Below are 23,202 nucleotides of genomic sequence, written 5' to 3'. Positions count from 1 at the left end.
TATAGTAGCTGCTGCCTGAAGCTTCACCGCCAAACGTATGGCTTTTGTCCATCAATTGTGGCGTACCTATAACCCGTAGGTAAGGGTCTCTTTGGTTGCTCGCTCCTAGCTAATGTATGAGGCGTAGGTATTCAACATCAACCAAGCCTTGCAACACGGAGATATCCGAAATGGACCACGCTAAGAACGCCTCGCCAGTGATACCTTAATCAGGAAAATGCTCGCCCCAAAACTCGAGTCGGATATCAATGCTTGCTTTCAGCTGAAGCTGTCTGACAAACCGCTGCTGAAGGCACTGGTTGATGCATGAGGCTCTGCTCCTGCTCACGGGGCCTCTGTTGGCAAAGTGGCCTGTGAATATCATGCTCGAACCCCGCTACTCACCAACCATGCGAATCCTGCGTACTTGTTTGTGGGTGATCCTTGGGGTCATTCGTTTAAAGCTTCTACAAGTTTCTCCCCTCCCCTTGTGCAAACAGCAATAATAGTCCCAAGATGTCAACCGCTACGTGGTCATCGTCGGAGGGTTTGCCCCTGTTATCACGAGGAACATCAACCGCACTGACCGATCCCACCGGATTCTCGAGGAGTGGCATAGTCCGAAGAGGAAGCTTGTACGCAGGCTCGCAACGGAGAGAGAATGATGCCATCGAAAAACCCGAAGGCTACTCATTACGGCGCCGGGCGACGACGATATCCAAGCCCGGCCGCGCACACAACAATCTTCTGGGCTTTCTGTCGATCGCTCAAAGCCGCAACATCGACTTGACCGGAATCACCTGGCAGGAAGCGCTGGGCCGGGTGGGCAAGGGCGGCGAGGGCGAAATCTTCCAGTCGGACCTCAGCATCCAGGACAGGTTTGTGTTCAAGCGCAGTGTCGCCGCGGACAGGAGATACCCGAGCGAGCTGTTCCGGGAGCTGGCGTCCGAGGTGTCGGTCTTGGGTCATCCGAGGATTCGAGAGCATCCAAATATCATCCTACTGGAGGGCATCTGCTGGGAAGTTAGCGAGAAGGGCTGGTTCACGGCAGAGAAGGTTTGGCCGGTCTTAATACTTGAAAAGGCGCCTCATGGAGACCTGGAGAGGTTCATGCGGTCGGAGAAAGGAAAGGCTATGTCTATCGAGAGCAGGATGCAGATGTGTGCAGAGATCGGCTCTGCCATCAAGACCATGCACACGAACCGTAGGCTGCCTTTTTTTTGCTTTTGACTTAAAAGAACGTATATAGAGGGGAGAGGATCTGACAAACTGCACAGAGATAGTTCACGGCGATATCAAGCCTAAAAATACCCTTGTATTTGACGACAGCAGTAATGGGTTCACCCCGAAACTGACAGACTTTGGTTACTCGACCGTGTATTCGGGAGAAAGCGAGGTCAGGATGCCTCAGTCAAAGCCCTGGGATGCCCCCGAGCGCGACCAGAAATTCAAGTTCCCCCTCTCCGATGCGAAGAAGATGGATGTGTACTCGTTCGGAGTTTTGTGTCTGTGGGTCTTGTTCCGAGAAGAAATTGAAGACATGGGTAAAAGTTTACCGCAGGGATGGGTCAGTTTGTTTGCTTCGGTTTTCTATACCGTAGCAGGCGTGCCAAAGGAGGAGCAGGAGCGCAGGAAGCCGAAGCCTGACATCGCAGCTCTGGCACAGCTGAGAGACAGCAGGCGCATGCAAGAATATGCACTTGACCTGATTGACAGAGTTTCGAGCCTGTCGGACGAGCGGCAACAGAATCTGAGAACACTTTTCCAATGGACACTCTCCTGTGATAAGAAAGATCGTCAGTCGGATGTCAAGAAGATTATACTACTTCTGGGCCGTGACAGGTAAGTGATCATTGGAAACTTACCTAGTTACATTTGCAATATCTAACCCTTTCAAAGGTACCCGTACGACTCGGAGGTTCCAGATGTGGGTATTGAGCTCCATGGGTTTTCGGTAACAGAATGATGGCTGACCGTCTGGAAAGGCTTGGCGCTGATAATGTTTCTAGGTTGCACGGGATTTGCAAAGCCTCTGCCAGGCAGATTACCGAGTTCGTGAAGAAATGATTCTCGCTCTCCAGCAGCAATATGATTCCCCAGAGTCTAGTCAGAAGGAGAAGCTGAATGCCGCATTTGAGCTCGCATTCTGCACCAAGATAGGACTGGGGACCCCGAAAGACGAGGCCAAGTCAGAGGATTGGTTGAAAAGGAGCGGTTATATACGGGATATACAACACGAGATAGAGTTGTCGAAGCCAGAAAAAAAGATGTTCAATGAGAGGCTGAGGCGACTTTATGATAGAGGAATACTGAAGCCCATCGACAATGCCTTGGAATACCGGAAGTGTCACGATCTGGAAGTTATCGAGAGGAGATGTCAGCAGGAGATCAATGATGTGGGAGAGGCCTTGGGAAAGACGCACTCCGCTGTTCTCAGTCTTAAATCTACCCTGGTAAGCATCTTGAGGCATCAGGGAAATCCTCGCCTGCTGTCTGTCTTGGAGGAAATGGCTGAGGATCTCACCAATGACCTAACACGAGGACCGGATAATCAACATCGTGTTTTGATCAAGAACGATTTAGCGTTGGAACTGCTACGACATGGAAGCCTCGATGAGGGAGATAAGATGTTGCGAGAGTGTTACGCAAACGCAAAACGGATCCTCGGAATGGATCATGTCACGACGCTAATGGTTGGCATGAATCTAGCAGACTGTCTCCAATTCAAGGGTAAGGCCAAGGCGGCACATGAGCTAGCTCAGTCTGCGCTGTCAGGCTTCAGAATGACTCTAGGAGAGCTCCATAGGCATACCATCGGTGTCAGGATGTTGTATCAGAAGAGGCTGATGCTTGAGGGGAAATTCGATATCGCAGAGGACGAGCAGAGAGACTTGTTGCAGAAAATCAAAGACACTCTTGGAAATGATGATCCCATGACGATAGGTGCTGCCATCGAGTTGATCACAACGCTGCTCATGACCGGCCAATTCAAGGAAGCTGAAAGAGTGAAACTCGACTTTCAGAAAGGGATGAATCCGAGCAACGGCGCCCGGGAGCTTTTCGATAAGCCAATAACCGCCAACATACTGCTACATGAGGAAAGGTACGATGAGGCTGCGGTCAAGTTCCAGGAGATGCGAGTGAAAATGGAAAGGCTTCCATGGCCTCCACCCAAGATTCCCCAGCCTCCGCGACAGGACAACATGAAGGGCGGCGCGGACCCTAAGGATTTTCCAAACAATCCCGACCTGCTAGACAGCAGTGCCAAGTACGCTGTTGCCATGCAGGCCCAAGCGCAAGTCGAGAATAAATTGGGGAGAGAAGCACAGGCAAGCCAATGTTACGGGGAGGCCAGAAAGGTCCTCCGCCAGTTTATGATTGACATGAGCAAAATCTTTGGAGGAGACAAGTGGGTTGGTGTCGGCACGGAATCAGGGCTTGGGGGCAGCGCGCTCAGCATCGCCATTGCCAAGGGATATGGTTACAGCCTTCAAATTCTCGTCAGTGTTGGCGCTTTCAATGCCCGTGATGGCATCCATTACAAGGAGGCGATCAAGGTGGCCACAGATGAAAGGCTTCCAAACGTTGTTGCTATTCTTCAAGAGCATCAGCTTCTCTGCGGCGGAACGCAGCATAGTCCAGGTTTTGAGAATCGTGGGCAGCTCCGTTCCTTTCTCGATGGGGATTGGAGAGGATCCTATCTCTACGCCACGGGCGGCTTTCGGAAGGACAAGAAAGGCGAAGTGAGCGTTACGATCCGCTCTTCTGATAATCCAAGCGACTCCGGCGTGGTAAGCATCGAAGGGACCGGCTGTGATGATAGGGGGGAGACAGAGTATACGGGAGAGGTTACCTTGGACGGAAGATTCACCATCTGGTTTTCGCTCAAGGGCGAAGGGGCGGATATGGCGTGGGAATATTCGGGGTATTTGAATGTGAAACGGAGAGCCATGGGGGGCCGATGGGGCTTTCGGAATGCCGTTCTGCCTCTTGGCTCAAATTTTTTCTATAAAGATTGACTCCATTCCAGCCTCGGTTGTTTTTGACTTCATTCAAGACAATTCAAGACCTCTTCCTTTTCTATGATAGGTGGGTGTTGTGGAAGGAGCCTTAGAAGAAGGACTGATATCGCCCTATATCCCCTTCTCTGTTGGGAAGGTGAAAGTCGATTCTCTGTAAAACGCATCCCGGACTCTTTCCTCGTTCAACTTGCTGCTCAGGCTCCTCTTGGTATCAACATCTCTGCTTTGAGGCCTCCGCTTCTTGCAGCTGCTGCTTCAAATTTGTAATCTCTGCTTCCATGATGACGGGATGCTAGTTTGATCCTTCAACGTTGGTCAATTCTGGTGTCACAAGTAGAGTCAAAGTTCGGTATTTGTTTGGGAGAATTTCCAGTGAAGTCCAGTCAGTATAAAACTGAGTCTCAAGAATTGTGTTAATATGTATTTGACTGTAAAAGCAGACTTAAAATTCTCACCTTTTTTTTTCTTTCTTAGACTGAATTTACGACAAAAGAATTGACAGAAATAACTATTAATTCTGCACGACTTGGTGAAAAGGAAGGAAAGCAGGGTAGAAAGATGGTTATAAAAAGCAAGGGCAAGAAAACCAGCAAACAAGCAAATTAGCTTCAGCAAAAAGAATGAACGGTGAAGAGGCGAGCCGCGAGACCTACAACTTGCAGAAACTCACCGAAGGGGGGTGCAGCAGCACGCCTAAGTTGATTGACTATGAAATCTTCCGGCAAGGCGAACACGACCCTGTTCCTGGAGGATACATTGTATTCATCCTCATGGAGAAGGTCCCCGGACAAAACCTGGAAAATACACTTTTCCTCTTGAAAAGCGAGATCGTGTGCGAATTGCTTTTGGTAAAGCAATACGGTACGGCTTTTTGCCTCTCTGTCTGTTTGATCTTGTGGGCATGTCTATGGCCCACCGGAATGAATGTAAGAAGCATACAACTATTTTTTGCTCAAACAATTGTTGGTGAATTCCACAGCTTTGGCCTTAGGCATCGTGATCCTGGTCGGCGGAACCTGATTTGGGATGAGGAAAATGAGCGATGGTTAGTTTATCCTGCTCATCTATCTCAACAGGCAGAATGCAGTATTAACCATCAGCGCCTTTCCTTTAGCTTCATTGTAGACCTGGAAGATGTCCTTGATTACGGCTTTCCGTACGGCTTCGAGCCTTACAGAGACTTTACAGAATGGACCCTCAATTCGAGAATTCCAAGACTTGACCATGACGACGATGATCCTATGATACCCAATCGCGATGAAGACAACAGCTACCGCAATGATGATGAGTCGCTGTACGCCTTGGCAGCTCGCACAAAGCAGCAACCAAAGCGGAAGACAACAAAGACGCAACATGGGACATAATCTTAGATTTACTCTTTTTCTTTGTTTCTTTCTTCTTCTTCTTCTTCTTCTTCTTCTTCTTCTTCTGCTTCTTCTTCTTTTCTTTTCCTGCTCTCATCTGAAATTTTAAATATAATATTATTATTTGTCGATCTTTTCTGAGTTGGGTCTTGCGGATAGGACGGCAGGAGTTATGGTAGGGTTTTGCTCTGTCGGGAGGAGAGAAAGAGCCTTGTCATATTTTCCCATGGGCATCTGCCAGGCAATTCTACTCCCTCTTACCATGAAATTAAATGGAGACTTCTATATGTTATGTAGATTTGTGTTCTTTCAGAGGCTTACTGTCTTTGTTGAACTCGACAATCAACCTTGGTGTTCTCTGAAGTTTAATAGCTAGGGCAATGAATGACAAGTCATTTTAATGGTACAAGTAGTGTTGGTTGTGATTATAAGACAAGAAGACAGTATCCAGATAATCTCCATGACGTGAAGTGAAAAGGACCTATTTTTGCCGGATGGTCCCTATGGACTGCCATTTATGGCAGACTATTAGTACCATTGGGCAAAAAAAGGGTTTCGCCCTTAGAATCACATAGGTGTAATAATACGCTGATATTGTCTAATTAAACTTGATCGATACTGATCATAGACGACTGTTTGGATGTATAGGTAAATGAGTGGCCAACTCGGGCCCGCTTCCGTGTTGAAGCAAATGCTGGATGACTACAGCGAGTGGCTGCGGGACAGTAAAAATTCTGGATATCTAAGCAAAACACTCTTACATTTCAAGAAAGCAGAAGTAAACCACGCGAGAGGTTTCCAATCTGATTGTCAACACAGATACAGAGTTTTATCTCCTATCTTGTGGACTAAAATTGACTTTTCCCTCCGTGCATCCCAGCAGGCAGCTCGTTACTTACCTGTTTACAAAGGTAAGAGCTGCCGCGGGAACCGGAGAGGCCGGCAGAACAATGCCAATAAGGCAAAGTCCAGGCTGCCGATACCTTATAACAGCCATCATATGGCCCGCTGAAACCACATAACAGCAGTTGCAACATCATCCATCGTACCACCACAGCACGTGAACCAAAGCGTCGCCCGATCTACCAGCGCGAGTGGAAGGTGGAAATGCTGTTTAAAAAACCCCATTCCATCATGTAAAGGGTTAGGCCATTCAGCCTGCGCCTTCCTGCGTAGTGAACTCGGCGGCGGTCGAGCTCTCAGGGACACTGACACCAGGAACAGCGTGAAGCTTCGCAAGGCGTTCCTCCTCTTTCTGCATGCGCAGCCGCTCAGTCTCCCGACGCAAAGCCTCCAGGTTCCATGCTCCCGAGTCATCTTCGTCATCGCTGCTGTCGTCTTCGGCCTTCCACTTGCCACTCTCAAACAGCATACGTCCGGTTGCCTCTTTGGCCTTCCGTGCCTCTTCTTCAGCGGCCTTCTTGTCCAGTCGCTGTTGCTTCCACTTGGCGAACGTCTCGGGAGTAACAGGCGTGAGCTCGCCGGTCAGCTTGTGTCTCTCGTTCTCAAGCCAGTCCTCGAGCGTGAGGGTATTCAGGGGCGACTTGTCCATCATTGCCTTCTCAGCAGCCTTCTGCTCCTTGGTCTTAAGAACGAACCTGTTAGGAATTAGCATCTCCATCTTCATGAATGACGGGAACATGAGAGGTACTTACCCAGGTGGCAATGCGTGCCGGTACATGCACTTGTCACCTCCATTTGGACAAACCCAGAACCAACCGTACTTCTGGTTCTCGACGGCTTCGATGAAGTACTTGCACACTTTGTCGGTTGTCGTCCGCGGGTTACCGTGCTTACTCAGTACGACGTTCCTCAACTTCTCTTCGTCCCACTTGTCCATCGTGTCATTCTTCTTCTCCTCCTGTGCCGCGTCTCGGCTGTCCGAGTAAATGTCCTTCTTGGCAGACTTCCTCTCCACGCTCAGGTCATGACTGAACTTGCACTTCTTGCCCTTCTCGCAATTGCCCTGCTTGTAGAACACACAAAGAACGGTCTTGGGGTCGACACCGAACGGGACCTTCTGGACCTGCACAGGCTTGAACAGCTCTGCTGCCTCCTTCTTAGCCTGCTCGGCCGCTGCCTTCTCCTTCTCACGACGGGCCTTCTCTGCTTCTTTCCGCTTCGCTTCGGCACTCTTGTTCGACTTTTCCTGCGCTTGCAGCTGGGCTATCTGTTTCTTTGCAACAGCACCTTTTTTCTACACGGGGAACCAGGTTAGAAGTTAGACACTGATGTCCACGCAAAAAATTATTCTGAATATTCTCGAAAAGGGGAGCGTTCGACATGGGGAGAATGGGGGGTCTATACGTACATTTTTCATGCCAAAGGTCTGTGAAAGATAGAAAAGTTAGCCATGCACAGACAACCTCTTTCGACATAGATGGGATCGTACATACCTTGTCCTCGACCGTAGGCTTCTTCTTCTTGGGCTGCTCCTGCTTCTTTGGCGGCATGGTGACGGCCTGTTCTGTCTTTCCTCCTAGATTGGGAACAGGTACGCGGCGAACAGAGTGGCGATTCCCGCTCCCGAGGAGCCCAGAATCGAAAGGGAAGCTAAATCTATCAGGATGGACAAAGGATCAGCGGAGGGCTGAGATGGAGGTATAGCAGCTCCGCGATGCGGTTAGAAGTGGAGGTTGTGCGGTATAAGTCACGGGAGTCGAGGATCAAAGACGGTGGGATGTGGTTAGACTTGGCAGAAAGACGGACTCGGGCGTTCAAGTATCTCCACTCCGCACTTCTTCGGTGGGGAAGCGAGAGCGCCGCCGCCTGTGGCGGAACTCAGCGCGGCTGTGCGAATAACGTCCCGGTCACTTTTCGCCAGTTGGTTCGGACCGTCAGCGCTCGAGGACGGCCGTGGTTCGTGCTATGATACCCCGTTTTTCTCTGATTTGATGCTAAAAAAGGTGTCCGTGGTCGGAACACGTCCTTTTGAACGGCCTTGTTCGAGACCTGAGCGGTTGTTCTTGTAGGCTGGACTAAACATGCTGACTAAGAAAGCATTCCGTGCTGAATATGGGAATATACTTAAGACAATTCCGTTAAAGTCATGTACAGTATACGATATTCGTGCAAGGGAGAATCGACGTGTCATCATCTGGCATCAAACTTCATATGACCAACCCGAAGAAGCCAACTACAGCGACGATTTTTCCTGCAACAGACCATTCTTCAGCATCACCTCCGTAGCATCCTCCGCAATTCCCCAGGACAATTCATATCCACGTCCGCCAGCCCCATAGGCGTGGACGATGGTGTTATCGCCATCTACACCGAGTTTCTCCGCCTCGATCCTCACGCCGCCTTCCCTCGCCGGTCGCCGTCCCACAATGTCGCGGATAACATCGAATTTTCCCTGGCTTTCTGGGGTGAACGGAAACCACTTCGATGCGTTCTCCAGAAGCCTGGCTCTGGTCTCCGGACGCGGATTGGGGTGCCAGTCATGCGGCTCCTTGGTGCCACCAATAATTGTCCCGCCTTCTAGCGGACGGGGGATGCAGAAAGACCATGTCCCGTCAGCATTCTGCCTAGTTACAGTCACTGGGCAGGGGTTGCGGACGAGGCATGTTTGGCCTGGACAGTACTGGTAAGTGAACTGGATGCCAAGAAGCAATGAACTCGAGTACTATAGTATTCTCACCTCGAATAATGAACGACTTCGGATCTGCGAATCCCATTCCCGAACAGTTAACCACAGTCTTAACATTCTTCGCCAGCTCGAATGCCTCCATGGGGGTGACGAGCGTGTACTCCTTGGTCTCTCCGCCCTTCAAGATAAACTTGCGCAGCAGAAACGCGCAGTAGACGGGCGAATTGACGCTCCATGTCCAATAGCGCACTCCCCACTTCACCCCCGGAGGCAACTCATCCTTCGACAGCTGACGAAACCCATCGAGATGGGCGTAGACGTTGTTCTCACTGTCGACTGCCTCCAGATACTCCGGAGGAGGAGCTTCCAGGTGCTCGATGCCTTCGAGAAATTTGATACTCGAAGCCGGTTCTTCAGCGGCAAGCCGCTTGAAGACATCATAGGTCCGTGCCGCCTGTTTTGCCTCCCTGATAAGCTGCGGAGAGGTACCCGGTACGGGGCGATAATGGGCCCCACCCCATGGGGAGGTGTAGTTGATGGAGGTGGCGTCCGGGAATTCCCGCGCAACTATCAGGACGGATTGCGAGGGCTTCAGATGTTGTTGGATGCATAGAGCGGTTGTGAGCCCGATGACTCCCGCACTGTAACGAATGTTAGATCGGCCGTGCCCGATTAATTACCTCCTAAATATCAAGTTCCAGGGGAGAACAATAATTACCCGATGACGACAATGGTCTCTTTTTCTTCCATTTTTGAGAATTTATTTCTTTCTAGTTGATTATTGTTGCTCGTGACGCGATATCTGTCCTGGTGAGATATATATGCGACTGAGCTGATGTGGTCCGCCGTACAAGGCAGACCCGCGGAATCGGGATCCGAGATAGCGAGAACACACGATCGCTAGGTACGCCTCGCGAGGCGGGAATTGAAGATAACCGTGCCCCAAAGGGCTTTACCCCAACCAAGCCGCTTTTCTACAACGTTAACCCGCTGAGATACGGGATTTCTGCTGCACACATACACATATTTTGCATTCTCATCTCAACACACAAAACTTTCTGGGCCGTGACTTGGGTAGTATATATTGCAGATGTCAATGTTGTATAGTCATCTATTAATTACCTGTCTGGCTTCTTCTCTGCGTACCCTGGGCACAAGATTTACCAAGGTTTTTTAATTTAGTATATCATAGCAACTACTACTACAGTACATAGGTCTTTTTTTTGCTGTTTACTATGTCAATAGGGGAAGAGTGAAGCATTCCAGTTGACGGACATACCAAGTACTGTACCTAACCTAATGCTCCAAGGCGGCCACGAGTACAGTACGCTAGCACCAACGATAAGATGTAATATCCGACTTGACAATTTTATGACTTGAAGAGATTGGTTATAGAATAGCAATCCGCCAAGACAGGAGGTAGGTAGCAGGGGAGAGGGTGACAGAAGATATGGCACAGTACTTAATGTACGCGAGTCCCTATTCATAGAATATCTATGGTAGGTCGACTCAAAAAAAAGTATATGAGTGCAGCTTTCCGAATTCCCTGAAGGGGGGTTTTGAGCATGCTAGACCATCATGCAACACTATCCAGGTTGAGATCGGGTCGGAAACTTGTTAAGTTTTGCATTGTAGATAATCTCCAATGCTAGATGCAAGCTCCGAAGGGAGCTTTCTACAGTGGAAATTTGGCGATATATTCGATATCTGTATCTAGAAAAAATAAATCTTGTCTGAATAAGCGGCACCAGCGACTTAGTAATCCAGCATGCATAGATTGCAGCGAAAGTTTGAGAATTTACTCGGCGATGCTCCGTCCGCAGCAGGTTGTGGTTCATTTTATTTAGCCAAGTCATAACCGTGCCTTCAATCAGGTGCCCAGCTTCAGTCCACTGAATATGTGTAGAGACCATCCAAATGATGAGTGCTCGTGGGGCACACTGAACATGGAAGAGTCTCTTCCTAAATGGATCCTCGCAGATACAATGGTGCTGAAGAAGATAGGATCCGCGTTAGGTTTAGGCCATATCACTGGCAAGACTGGAGCACGTGGACGAAGAAGATAGCAGATGCTTTGAAAATCAACTAGAGGGGGATGGGGGTAGCACAACGACAAACGTGATTAAAAATTTGAGAAACCCGATTGTCAACGACGACCATGCGCCTGTTGAGCTAAAATATTAGGTAAATGTGATTCTTGCCACAGTTTCATCGAACAGAGGTTACAAATGGAGCTTAATGCTCGTGGGTAGTAATCACCTTTCTCCTTGACATGCATGCATGGTACGTACTGTACGGGGGTAGGAGATTGGAAGACGTCATTACCTTCCTGATCCGCCATGCATAATCTATAAACGAGCCTCAGCACAGATAAGCGACCCTGCTTCGGGGGTTGTCTCCATAACTCCGCGCGTCTAGGGCTGGGGAGGAGCTCTCCTCGTTTGTTTCATCTGTTTTAGTCTCTTGACAGCTGACGCTCGGCTGTGAACTCCGGGTCGTGTCGTATCTCCGGTCAGATGTGCTAGCCTGTTGGCATGACTCTCGATGCGAAAGTGAGGGCAGACATCCCTGTCGAATATAAGCTTCCCTTGCACCTGTCTCCTCGTGGACGGTGGATTAGGGACTGCTAGGGCGGGGCGGGGCGGAGGAGGACATGGGTATTGAGTAGCACTGCAAAGGTAGCAGTACAGAGTACAATACATCATTGCTCGACAGATGGTTACTTCCTATAATCGATTAAAGTTGAAAGCAGGTAGGGCAGGCCCAGGGAAGGCTTCAAGATGTATATAAGCCTTGCTCTGTGTGGATGTACCTGGGTATCAGGTGAGTGAACACCGATGCATGTGTGTCTCAGGTACGGTCCATATTAGGTAGGTGTTTTTTGTGGCATGCGAAGCATATCAGAAGAATACGAAATTTCTGAGTACACAGGAAATTAGCTTTCATGCTAATAGGATTGAGCAAATCTTAATCCACAGGGTCGCATTTGAAAGCTAGGGCGCGCTGGAAGGCGTTGCCGAGCGTTCCTTTGCTGAAGTCGTACCGGAATATGGCCGTGATGTGGCCCAGAAATTAAGGAGCTTTTTTTTGACACTCGTGACTGGGTGAGGCTCTGGGTAGGGAGGGTCCAGTTACATGCACAGAATGGCATTTCTCGGAGTAATTTAACTGTTTTCGCGGCGATCGATCATCGAGGCTGCGTGGAGACGATGGAGCTTGGGCCGCATCGCAAGAAGGATCAGTTTAGCTCCTGGAGACTATGACCGCAATGGAAAAGTCGCCTGCAGGTGCTGAGAGGGGCTGAGAGACGGTGTGAAGGATGAGCAGCTCTCGACGAGACTCTTCAAGGCCAAGGGAGAATCGACTGGTCCAGAATATCAGACACGGATAGATATCGCGTATCGGCCTGACGTTCCGGCCACATCCCTGGCTAGTTTCTGTGGGAGTCAGGATATACCAGAAGAGAAGCGTGACGAGGTGTGATGTGAGGACGGTGCCGGACGGACCATCCCCCGCCTGCCCGCCCGCTCGCGGGCCCGAAGTCCAGTCGACTTTCAAATGCGATCCTGATGCCAGCCACCACGAGTGTGAACGGAGTGCTCGCTCGTGAGCCAAGTCGGATTGACTTCCTCCTAACTAACGGAGTGTCCGTACTCCTCACGCTTCCTCCATGTCCACTAACAGTGCCCAGTTTCTCGTTCATCACATCGCGTCGCGTCGTCTCTTCAGGATATCTGTCCTTTACGAAGGCTGGGGCACGTCATAGGATTTATGTGCAACTCTCTCATGGTCAGGGCAGTGGGCACGCAGATCCCTTTGCCCTTAGGTCTCCGGAACCCGGTGCGCAGGATTCTGTCCACTCTTATGCATCATGCACCTGCTGCTTTTCAACCGATCATGGCTAAGCCGGTTTGAACGCATGGATCACAGAGGCTTTTCGAAAAACAGCCTAAATTTAGGACAGTCCTACCAGACGGGCTCTGCTATTGATCTCGAGTTCTTGGTCCCCGTCCCGGAACTTGCCAACCCGGAACCGCCTTTACCACCATAATTAATTTCTTGCGAGGTGGTACCGAGATACCTACTAGTGTCGAGGACACCATCTACTGGCTGGACGAAGGTTGTTGCTATACTACGATAATGACCACCACGGCCCGATGACGATGGCTGATCCATCAGACCCCATCCAGACAGGCGTCCTATGCTCTTCACGAGAACGGAACCGTTGGTGGCGGAGTGATGGCATCATCAGATCTCTCATGTCTTTCCTCGTTGGTGCTCAATTCTCAGGGCCGAACAGGGCAGTATCTCTACGCGCCCGCACTTGTCTCCTCAGCGGGCCTCTTGCAGCTTAGAGATCGCAGTTCAGGCAATAAACGGGAGGCGAGTGGTTGTCTGTGCTACTTAATTGGCGCTACGATGTGATCAGCCTGCAGCGTGAAGAAACGCGCTGCACGTGGAGCGGCCAATCATACTCGGCAGACGCGCTGCAGGCTAGATGCCCTAGTCACTAGCCCTTGCCCTAGCCCTCGCCCTGCCGTTCCTGAAATCTTCATCCCCTCTCCTCTCCTGCTTCCGCCATCCAGTGGCCTTGCATCTCTCGCTGCTCGCTTCGACTGACTGTCCCGCTAGCAATTCTGGTCTTTTCATTGAGGGAGCGGATTTTCACCGCGTCCTGAGGGAGCTTTGAACTTCCTCTGTCCATCCTATCATCCGGTTCCGCCCTCGTCACCTCTGGCCAAGGACGATGGCGAGGAGAAAAAAAAGAAAATCCTGGACGCCGCTAGACGGCTTCATGCAGATATTGCTATTACCCATATCGCATTTTCATATGTACTGTGCCACTCTGCTATTATTGTCTCACTGGCGAAGTCGCGACCAGGTTACTCGTACCCCGTGACTTTGGTCCCTTAACTTGACTGCTATTAGTCTCCTGTCGAATGATGCAGTAAGATCTATCACCGACAGCACCGTTGCAGCTGCTCTGGGACCCACCCACCTGGGAAGGAGAAACTTTGAAAGCACCCTGGGCAGTGGGCTTCAATCCTTTCTGGGCTGCTCTGGATCTATGTCACTTGCTGCGCTGCGGATCCTCATCCCTCAACGCTCGTTGGCGCTTACCTCAACCATCAGGGCCACAAGCCACCGTAATGTCATTGCTTGTCACCCCCGCTCAAGTATCTCTCTTGTCAGTGGGACTGGGCAGCATTCGTCCTTATGGACGACCTTCAACCACCCCGGAGACGGACCGCCGTGGATTTCGCTGGGCACGAGTTCCGATTGCCTGATGGCTTGATATTCGGATCGACCTCTGGCGCTCATCTCGCCTTCCACGAGCAAGTTATATTTTAGCCTACACGGTACACCGTAAAATGTTCCCCCCTGCCACACTTTTTTGGTACCCTCCTCAGAGATGTATGAACCGGGTAGTCGTTTCTAAATACTGCTCTTCTGCACCATCTAAGCCCTCCAGCATTGTCTCACACACGTTGTGCTTGCGGTTTCTTACTCTCTCAGCTCGCAGGACACATTTTAGCTTCGGCAAATTGAGGGTTACCGTCAAGCGCCGGCTTTGACCTCTGCTGTGGTTTTTGTCATTTCCCTAGCCGCGGATCCTGCATGCTGCGAAGGTGGTTACCAGCACGGGGCCCGACTGTCCGGATACTTCACCTCGATAGACCGATTGAAAGACACCTGTTCGATTTGCGCCAGTTCTAACTCACAGGGTTAGTAGGAACATTACCTGGTCTCCCTGAAATAACCGTCTTTCATAGCTCTCGTGTCCCGCACAAGAGCTGCCACCTTCTCGCGCAACCATCTCCCTTGCCCATTTCACACATTTGCGAAGTTGCTCCTGGGACAGCCGATGGAGTGAAAGCAGCACTGATAGATGGGACAGGCACCTCCACCGAGGGGGTGAAAGAGGCCGGAACAATGGCGGACCTGGCATGGCACAAGTCTCAGTCTTCAGTGGACTCGCGATCCGCACATAGCAGGCCCATGACGCCTCAATCACAGATTCCAGAGTCTCAATTCGAGCCTTGCGCATCCACGGCCTCTCTATTCCTCTTCTCACAAGGGTCGGTGATCTTGTGTGTCCATCATGATACACTCGCTATCGAAAGACGGTTTGAACTCCACAAGGAGAAGATCTACTTTATATGTGTGGACAACGTTAGTGAAAGGGGAGCTGGTCGATTGGTTCTAAGTTATGATGTCGGGCAGACTGCTATTGTATGGGATCTATTCACGGGGGCTGAAATTGCACGGTTTGCTTCGTTCGAGCACCTCCGAGTGGCGGCCTGGATGCGAAACGGAAATGTGGCGTTCGGTAAGATTTGGGTCGTCGCTCTTGTTATCTCAATCGTCACTAACATTGCTGCTCTTCTAGGAAACGGAAAAGGGGATGTGATCCTTTTTGAGCCGTCAACTTCGGAGCACATATCTGCGCGCACTATATTCGATCCTATCACGGCGCTAGCACCGGCTTCAGATTGTCGAACCTACGCTATTGGGTAGGTTGACACAGCATAACAGATAATTTTCATGTCTGTTGACGGTTCTTCAGGTACCAGAATGGGTCGATCCTGATAGCAACATTACATCCCACGTTTACTATCTTGCACACCCTCACCACTGCGAGGGGTCCGTCGCCGATAGTTGCATTAGCTTGGCATGCGTCATCGTCGAAGCAGAAGTCCGATATGCTTGCTACACAGACGGCAGACGGGGACCTGCGAGTCTGGAGCGTGGCAAAGCCTCCGGGCACTGAATCTCCTAGGGTTATAAGAGCTCTGAAGCGGTCTGAACCGTATTCACCGGGGCCGAAGTGGATTGCGTGGTCCAAAAATGGCAGAATCGTGCAGTATTCAGACAGGTGAGTCACGCTAGAGCTTTGCTCATGTGGCGTTGCAAATAGCTAGCGCGGCTAAACCCGGCTATGATACGGCTAACAATGTCAACCTGAACACAGAGAAACCTGGGCATGGGATGTCAGAACGAAGCATGTTACCTATGAACGTATCCCAACCATAGAGGATGTTCGAGGAATAGCTAATTATGGTCCCACAGCAACACTCTTTACACTGGGCCCAAATCATACCGTGCAGCAATACGACGTGGAAAACCCGGCGATGGTTGCCAATGTGCAACATCTCCCCATCGATGCGGTCTTGATGCCTCCCGGAGACTGGAGATCGAGACCCATGTCTCCGCCAACTTTGCAAGCTCCTGCGGAGATAAGAGAGCCGGGAAGCATGTCATCCATCACGCAGACGGCAATGGAGATGAATGCAATTGAGACCGCTCGCCAACAGCGCGCAGGGGCTAACAGCCCGTTATCTGTCAGGAGTCGCACCAACTCCGTCAGCTCAAGAGCCTCCTCCGGTAGATATCGTGGACCCACCTTCTCACCACAGAGCAGATCTGGACATAGTGGCACGACCTTTTCCATTACTTCGCCTGGAAGAGACACCCCGCAGCCCTCAGGAACTTCATTTGCCTACGCATCTTCAGTTTCAATGTCGTCAGCGAAAGGTTCCCGAGCGGGATCCCGCCTGAGGAACGAAGTCGTCCCTAGCCCTGTTGATCAGCCTCTGGACGAGCTGTTCCCTTTTACGCGTGCCCGCCTCAGTGATGTCTCCTACAAGCAGCGTCGCCCTCTTGATGAGTCAAATCTTACACCTGATGATCTGCGTCGACAGATGTTGAGTATGGTTTTTGGCTGGGACGGTGACATTGAAGAACTAATCAGGGACGAACGTAAGCAAAGATTTTTACCATCGCCTACTATGTTCTTGAGCGTCTAGACTGACTTTGCGACCAGTAAGTCGGCACCCACCCGGCAGTCAGAATGCCATCATCCTGGCACGTTGGCTTGGGGAGATCGATCCGGATCAAATGGTTTCCATGATCGGCTCTGGGTCAGTATCTGCTTCTGACTGGATGCTCCTCGCCCTGAGCCAGATGAGTGGCCAGGCTCAGGCCAGCAAAATCGGGCAAGTTTTTGTACAGCGATTGCTGGAGACGGGTGACATACACGCTTCTGCTGCAGTCCTCCTTGGTCTAGGGGACCGAAACGACGCGATCGAAGTCTATGTGTCCCGCAATCGCTTTATGGAGGCTATTTTGTTGACCTGTCTGCTGATGCCATCGGATTGGCAGCGGCAATCCTACCTTGTCCGTCGATGGGGGGAACACGTTGTCTCGCATTCAGAGCAGCAGCTCGCCATCCGTTGCTTCATGTGCACTGGAGTAGAGCCTTCAGTGCCTTGGACCTCTCCAACGTCGCAGCAGGCGACTTTATTCCCCGAATTGGATCCACAACCGGCACCAGTCACATCCCCTGAGCCACAGCCCTCAGTAAGCAACGCAATTTACCCTCCAGGCGTGCGACAGAGGCCCGGAGTTGGTGAGCGATTGACAGCAAAGAACTCGGCTCTAAAGTTGATCACCTCCTTTGGGCCACAAGCAGACGCGTCATTTAAGTTCCCAGGCTTGAAATCGGATGATCGCACACCTACAAATGCTCCCGGAGTCACACCAATCGCGGAGTCTGCTGTCGGAGAGTCAGCACTTTCTCCTGGTGGTCTAGGATCCTATAGATTGAACAACATTCGAAGTCTCAATAATGCGATGTCCGCGAGAACTGCTACTCCGGGAGGGTACTCTAGGGGTCGTCTGCCTTCAATAGGGGAGACCCCTGTTGACGTCCATCCTCCCGCCTTCCCAGCACCAAAGTCTCTACCCACACCTGTCGATTCTGGCTCTGACAAGGAGAAAGGTGACAACAGTGCATCTGAGGAGGGTCATAAGAGCAATGAGGAGCAGCAAAACAACCATGGAGAAGAGCAACTAGTTTTGTTGACCTCCGCGAGGTATGACCCCAACAAGGAATCTCACGGACCCAGTCCGCAAACCGCAGTTCAAGCCACTCCGGATAAATTTGAGCTCATCAAAGGCCCTCCGTCACCACCGGTCGCCGTGTTTGAATCGCTTAAACGGCATTCGCGGAGCAGGAACGGTTCACGCGATCGGAAGCCGGATGGACTGCAGATCCAATTACCTCTGGCTGAATCGTCCCAGCCTACTGCATATGGGTTTTCAGAGACTCTGGAAAATCGCTCGTTCACTCCTGCGCAGGAACAGACGGACGCCACCGTCGATACCAGAAGCCCAGCATCCACTCTGCACAGCTTTAAGTCGACTAAGAGCCCGAGCATCAGCGGCCGAAGCATTGATCAGTATATCAGCAGCCTTGACGAAGCAAACTTTTACGCAAAGCAATATCGTAACCATCGTCTTCAGAGTCGCGAGAGACGCCACACTGACGCTGATGCGCCCGGTCGCAGCTCACGGAAGCACGGATCTCGCAATCCTTCACAAGATACTACTCGTGGACGAAGCGATGACAGATATATCCAGCCGGCTAAGAGGTCTCCCTCTTCTCCAGTGCCGATGTCGCCGGATGATTTTGCCCAATATAATGCCAGTACCGAGAGTTTCGAAGACATCTACCGCGCGAAGGCCGAGGCTGGCAAACCCAGGAGTAGAAGCAAGAGCTCTCGAGCGCGAACCCCTTCCCTAGCTGAACGCCGCCGCCATCGCTCTTCCTCAAGAGGGAAAGATCGTAAGATGAAATCGTCGAGTCGAAATGCCAGCCGCCGGCGGGAGAGAAACGAGCGCACCATTCGTGGGCGCGGTTCTGATAGGGAAGGCTCCGCCATAAGATCTCCATCCTCTCCTCTTCCAATGTCACCGGTTGGACTAAATCCAAATATTGAAGACAATCTCCGATTGGTTACAGTTGATAGAGAGCGTGTGCGCGCTCAACAGCGCAGTTCAAGCCGTCGCCCGGAGCGAGGGACGAGCGCTCGACGAGAGCCGTCCCCTGATCGAAGACGGCCAAGAGCAAGGTCTCATAGCCGTCAAGCTCGCGAACAGGATCCTAGCAAAGAAGGAGAGCAACTCCCGGCTGTTGCATACGGCAACACGGCGGAAAATACCGGAGATGGAAGGTTAAACGAACCTACAGACGTATTTACTGAGGAGTCTGGCAACCAGGCTGCTGCTTCCAATGCTTCCTCTATGAGCACCGCGGAGCGGTTGAGAAAGGAGATGGCCGCCGCGGAGTTGGAAGCTCGCCGGCTCTCACTGGCGCGTCACCCTTCTGCTCCGCATATCCCTCTTCCAGGTGAAGGTCATCATGTAAAGAGTGCTTCGGTCGGAGGCCCTCACGGAGACAGCTCGCCTTTTGCCAGTGCCTCTTTCATCCAACGGGCTCAGGTCGGAAACAAGGTATCGCCAAGTAAATCGTCGCCAGACTACCCCAACAGCTCGGATTCGAACTCTTCCAGAGGGCGCTCCAGGGTACAGGTAGGACTACCTGCAACCCCGCGGGCGATGCGCCACCCGAAGTATAGCAATGAACACGGCGAGGAGAGCGCCCCTGAAGTTCCACAGATGCCTGAAAGACTGGCCACCTTGACTGAGAACAATCCCCATGGTGAATCTGGGAAAAAGATCAGCAGATCGATGTCTGTTCCGATGGAACATTTGCAGCCTGCAGTTCCTTCAGCTCTCCCCCACCATCCTCGCTTCAAGCCAAATATTCCACGCAGCAGGTCAAGCAGCAGGACAAGAGGACTGGGTCATCGGCGCGAGAGCTCCAGAGAGTTGTCTCCTCTTTCTCATGGATCTTCTCCTCCCGTGACTGTCAGTATCGAAGAGACGATGGCTCAACCGACAAACGGAGAGAAGAACCCGCCGATCCTGCCAGAACTGCAGCACTTGAACACTCCGCCGCCGCCACCTCCAGCCCCGAACTCAAGTGCCGAGGGCCACTCCCCTCAAAACGACGTTGGAACAATCGACATCGCCATCGAGCACGAGCAAGTGGGAAGATTACTTCCCCGTGCTATGACAGCCGCACCGACAACAATGGCCGAGCCTCGATCCAGTGGGGAGAACAACGGCGCCTACCGGCGCATGTCGCTTGACCACCGTCGTGGAAGGAGCATCAACGAGAGCTTCACGAGCAAGATTCGCAACTTCACGGAGCGCATGCGCAGCACGAGCCGGACGCGCCGCTCGCCCCCTGCTGAGGCGTCAGATAGGATCTCTCCGTACGAGAGCGTGCCGATGGTGGCTTCGATCGATAATCGGATCTAGTCTTGACTATATATCTATTGTTTACTTTACCTATCTCTTACCATCTTGTCTTTCTTAGCGTGGCGGCAGTCTTTGCTGTTTCCCGGGAGGATTAATTTGGATTTATGACTTGATGACGAAAAAGAAATTTGTTGGATTTATGTCTATTTGTAATTACCCAAACTCACTTTATCTACCCAGTTTCGCCAGCTTTCTTATGTCTTCCTACTTTGGAAGTCTTGTTTTCTCATTCCAATTACTCCCCTGTCTTTGTTGACTCTCCTAGGATACTTTTTCTCCAGCGTCGATTCCATTCATCTGAAATATTGCCACGCAATTTGTCTTTCGTGATCTGAATGTCACATAATCGTTGAGATCCCACAGCACATATCACACATACACCCAAATGGTGCCCCTCCCTACTCCGCCATATAAACCTCCAAACATACAACGTCGGTATTGATCGACAAAGCAGATCCTTCATTTCCAAGAGATTTTTTTCGTTTCTAATTAATAACCTGCTCATTTTCCTCGTCTCTTTTATTTCCTCCCCTCTTGAAAGTTTCTTCAATTTCCCATTTTATTGCCTAGTCTCTTTCTTCAACGGTGGTTTTGTGATTTATGTATTTACAAATCTTCGGTTGTCTTTACGTTCTTTCCTTTCTAAAGTTCCTCGTCCGCAAGGGTATTCAGAAAAGAACTTGTTTCTGTTTCTTCTTCGTCGAGTGATGTATCCATGTTCCATGTATGCGTGTGCAAACGTGCACGCTTGTATGTATGTAAGTAGAGTATCTAGGTAGGGTGTGACCGATCGATCAATTGCGTGGGTGTTGCCGTTGTCATTTATCTTCAGAAAAGGGGAGGAAGCTGGGGCATTTAATTGAGTTTAATCGATTAAGCTTTTTCGCCCTGGATCGTGGAGATAATTTATGACGTCACTTGTTGGAAGGGAAGATGCCACCTCCCGCCGTAGGCATCTTATTTATTTTGAATCGTTAGCATCTAAAATCAAATCTGTTGAATTTTTGTTACTTCTATCCGTCTCTCATATTCGTTTCCTAAAAGATGACTTGCTAGCTAGCTAGCTAACTAAATACTCGGTGTAAATTGAAATAATGACATCCCGATCTGTGGTATGTATTGTATGTATACAAAGGATTCCAAAAGAAGGGTAAAATGAAAAGGAAAAGAAAAATACAAAGTCCTGAATTCCGCGGTGTAGGGCAGGATAGGATAGGATAGAAATGGAATTTCCATGAGGAATGCTACTTCACAGATTATCGATTCCAACCCCATCCTCTCCGCCCGCCCTGCTGCCCACCACTGGTCTCAGACCCAGTCACAGCAGGATCGTCCGCGGAAATCCGCCTCTCGTTCTCCAGCATGCGGTCGAAGTCGCGCTGGGCCTGTTCCCTCTCGCGCTGCTTGTCGCGCTCTTCTTTGGCGTATGATGCGGACATGTCGGCGGCGTTAGTAGTGCCACTTTGGTATTGATCTTGCTGCTGTTGATACTGGGGTTCTCGAGGTCCGCGGAAGGCTTGTGGTCGGGTCTGCTGGGTGGGTCCCATGTTGATGTTCTGCTGGCGGATGCGTTCCCAGGCGCTTCCGCCGAAGGATTGTCGTTGGCGTTGTTGTTGTTGTTGGGAGGTGGTGGTGTCGGTTCTGTATTCGGATGCGATGGGGCTGGCATCGTCGTCGAAGAAGTCGTAGCCGGATGAGCTGTCGCTGGGTGTGGTGGTTCGTCGTTGAGCTTCGGTTGCGATGCGGGTTCGGTCAAGGGGTAGTTCTTTTGTGCTTGGTCGGTCTGTGAATGTCCGGGTTTGGTCTTTCGGTTGTGATACGTCGTATGTATCTGCGGCGACGCCGCCGTAGGTGTCCTGGCTGATGGTAGTAACAGGGCTCTTTGCCAGGCCACCAGCTTGTTGTTCTTGTTCCCTGGCCCGGCGAACCTGTTGATACCTCTCGCTGACGGACTGGAGTCTTCTCTTCTGGATATCCTCCGGTTTCTGATTCCTCACATCCTGTCGGAACCGATCCAGCCGGGAATCCGTCAGCGAATTGGCCGCGAAGTTCCACGTCGCGTAGACCGAGGACAGCGTCGCGCCCAGGACGGTCCATCCGAACAGCTTCGCGCCCGTCGCGACCACCGCCTGCCGGAAAGCCGGGGGATCCGCGCGCGCCACCACCTTGATGTACTCCCACAGCACGGCCGGGTTGTGGAGGCCGATGGTGCGCAGCTCCTCCGACTTCCTCGTCGCCGATTTCCAGGTGAAGACGGCCCCCGCGGCGAAGCCCAGCGGGATGCCCACCCGCGCCTGGTACAGCGCCCGGCTGCTGTGCTGGACGAAGGCGTCCAGCTCCTCCTGCGTCGGGTACCGCTCGATCAGCACCTTGACGTTCTCGATCCGCGACGCCGTCTCCTCCGTGAACCGCTTCTCCCAGTTGCGCCGGCCCAGGAAGCCCAGGGCCGAGGTGAAGATGTCCGGCCGCACGATCAGCTCCGGCTTCACCTGGAGAGGGTAGTACTTTGCGAAGGGGGAAGTGGGATCGCTGCGCGTGAAGTAGGGGTCTTTGTTCTCGGCGGCGCCGCCGTCTTGGAAGCCATCCGTGGCCTGCGGGGAGGCGTCGTCGAGGACCATTATTGCGTCGTCGTCGCCTTCGCGTAGTCCGGTGGTAGGTAGGTATGGGTGTCTGTTGTTTTTCGCACGCCTGATCGGGTTATGTGGAGGTTGATGAGGTAATTGCTTGCAGATAGAAGGGTATCTCAGGCGCGGACTTCCGACCGAACGCCCATTGGGGGTGAATGAAGCGTGAGATGTTCGAGATTGCGGAGTTGGAGATGAAGGCCCGGTGACGTTTACTTAACTAACTTAACGACCGATGCTGCTTAGTCAGCGGATGCATACTGTGTTGTGTACACCCATTCTGGGAAACCATTCCGCTCATAAACGTAGTCTTTTTCTAGAGGGTTCTAATTCTTTGGCACTGTTTGAGTTCATTTACATTTGCTGTCTTTCTAGCGCCTGAGCAACATGCAGTACTAGACCTACCAATATATAGGACAGTCCTCCAGCTGGAAGGAACATGAAGTCCAAGAAAT

The 23,202-nt window shown here is 51.3% G+C and overlaps 6 protein-coding genes across 6 annotated transcripts; 3 read left to right on the top strand and 3 right to left on the bottom strand.

Moving 5' to 3' along the window:
- Window positions 1-495: 495 nt before the first annotated feature.
- VTN00DRAFT_3815 (uncharacterized protein) lies at window positions 496-3,998 on the top strand (the record flags this gene model as incomplete). The annotated part of the gene is made up of 4 exons (XM_069430174.1): window positions 496-1,183; window positions 1,257-1,821; window positions 1,879-1,933; window positions 1,989-3,998. The coding sequence occupies 4 exons, from the start codon at window positions 496-498 to the stop codon at window positions 3,996-3,998; spliced, it is 3,318 nt and encodes a 1,105-aa protein (XP_069289336.1).
- A 623-nt stretch (window positions 3,999-4,621) lies between these two features.
- On the top strand, window positions 4,622-5,365 carry VTN00DRAFT_3814 (uncharacterized protein; the record flags this gene model as incomplete). Its single annotated transcript, XM_069430173.1, has 2 exons — window positions 4,622-4,862; window positions 5,127-5,365. 2 exons carry the CDS (start codon window positions 4,622-4,624, stop codon window positions 5,363-5,365), a joined length of 480 nt encoding a protein of 159 aa, XP_069289335.1.
- Window positions 5,366-6,518: 1,153 nt separating this feature from the next.
- On the bottom strand, window positions 6,519-7,818 carry VTN00DRAFT_3813 (uncharacterized protein; the record flags this gene model as incomplete). Its single annotated transcript, XM_069430172.1, has 4 exons — window positions 6,519-6,963; window positions 7,021-7,562; window positions 7,677-7,694; window positions 7,762-7,818. The coding sequence occupies 4 exons, from the start codon at window positions 7,816-7,818 to the stop codon at window positions 6,519-6,521; spliced, it is 1,062 nt and encodes a 353-aa protein (XP_069289334.1).
- A 683-nt stretch (window positions 7,819-8,501) lies between these two features.
- On the bottom strand, window positions 8,502-9,704 carry VTN00DRAFT_3812 (uncharacterized protein; the record flags this gene model as incomplete). Its single annotated transcript, XM_069430171.1, has 3 exons — window positions 8,502-8,938; window positions 9,006-9,595; window positions 9,673-9,704. 3 exons carry the CDS (start codon window positions 9,702-9,704, stop codon window positions 8,502-8,504), a joined length of 1,059 nt encoding a protein of 352 aa, XP_069289333.1.
- A 5,184-nt stretch (window positions 9,705-14,888) lies between these two features.
- Window positions 14,889-20,123, top strand: VTN00DRAFT_3811 (uncharacterized protein; the record flags this gene model as incomplete). Its single annotated transcript, XM_069430170.1, has 5 exons — window positions 14,889-15,285; window positions 15,346-15,469; window positions 15,523-15,831; window positions 15,928-16,715; window positions 16,780-20,123. 5 exons carry the CDS (start codon window positions 14,889-14,891, stop codon window positions 20,121-20,123), a joined length of 4,962 nt encoding a protein of 1,653 aa, XP_069289332.1.
- A 1,256-nt stretch (window positions 20,124-21,379) lies between these two features.
- VTN00DRAFT_3810 (uncharacterized protein) lies at window positions 21,380-22,741 on the bottom strand (the record flags this gene model as incomplete). Its single annotated transcript, XM_069430169.1, has 1 exon — window positions 21,380-22,741. One exon carries the CDS (start codon window positions 22,739-22,741, stop codon window positions 21,380-21,382), a length of 1,362 nt encoding a protein of 453 aa, XP_069289331.1.
- Window positions 22,742-23,202: the final 461 nt, after the last annotated feature.

This window comes from Thermoascus crustaceus (genome assembly GCF_041956765.1).
Source record: "Thermoascus crustaceus strain CBS 181.67 unplaced genomic scaffold VTN00scaffold_2, whole genome shotgun sequence".
NCBI classification, from domain to species: domain Eukaryota; kingdom Fungi; phylum Ascomycota; class Eurotiomycetes; order Eurotiales; family Thermoascaceae; genus Thermoascus; species Thermoascus crustaceus.
This window is presented reverse-complemented; position numbering and strand designations above follow the sequence as displayed.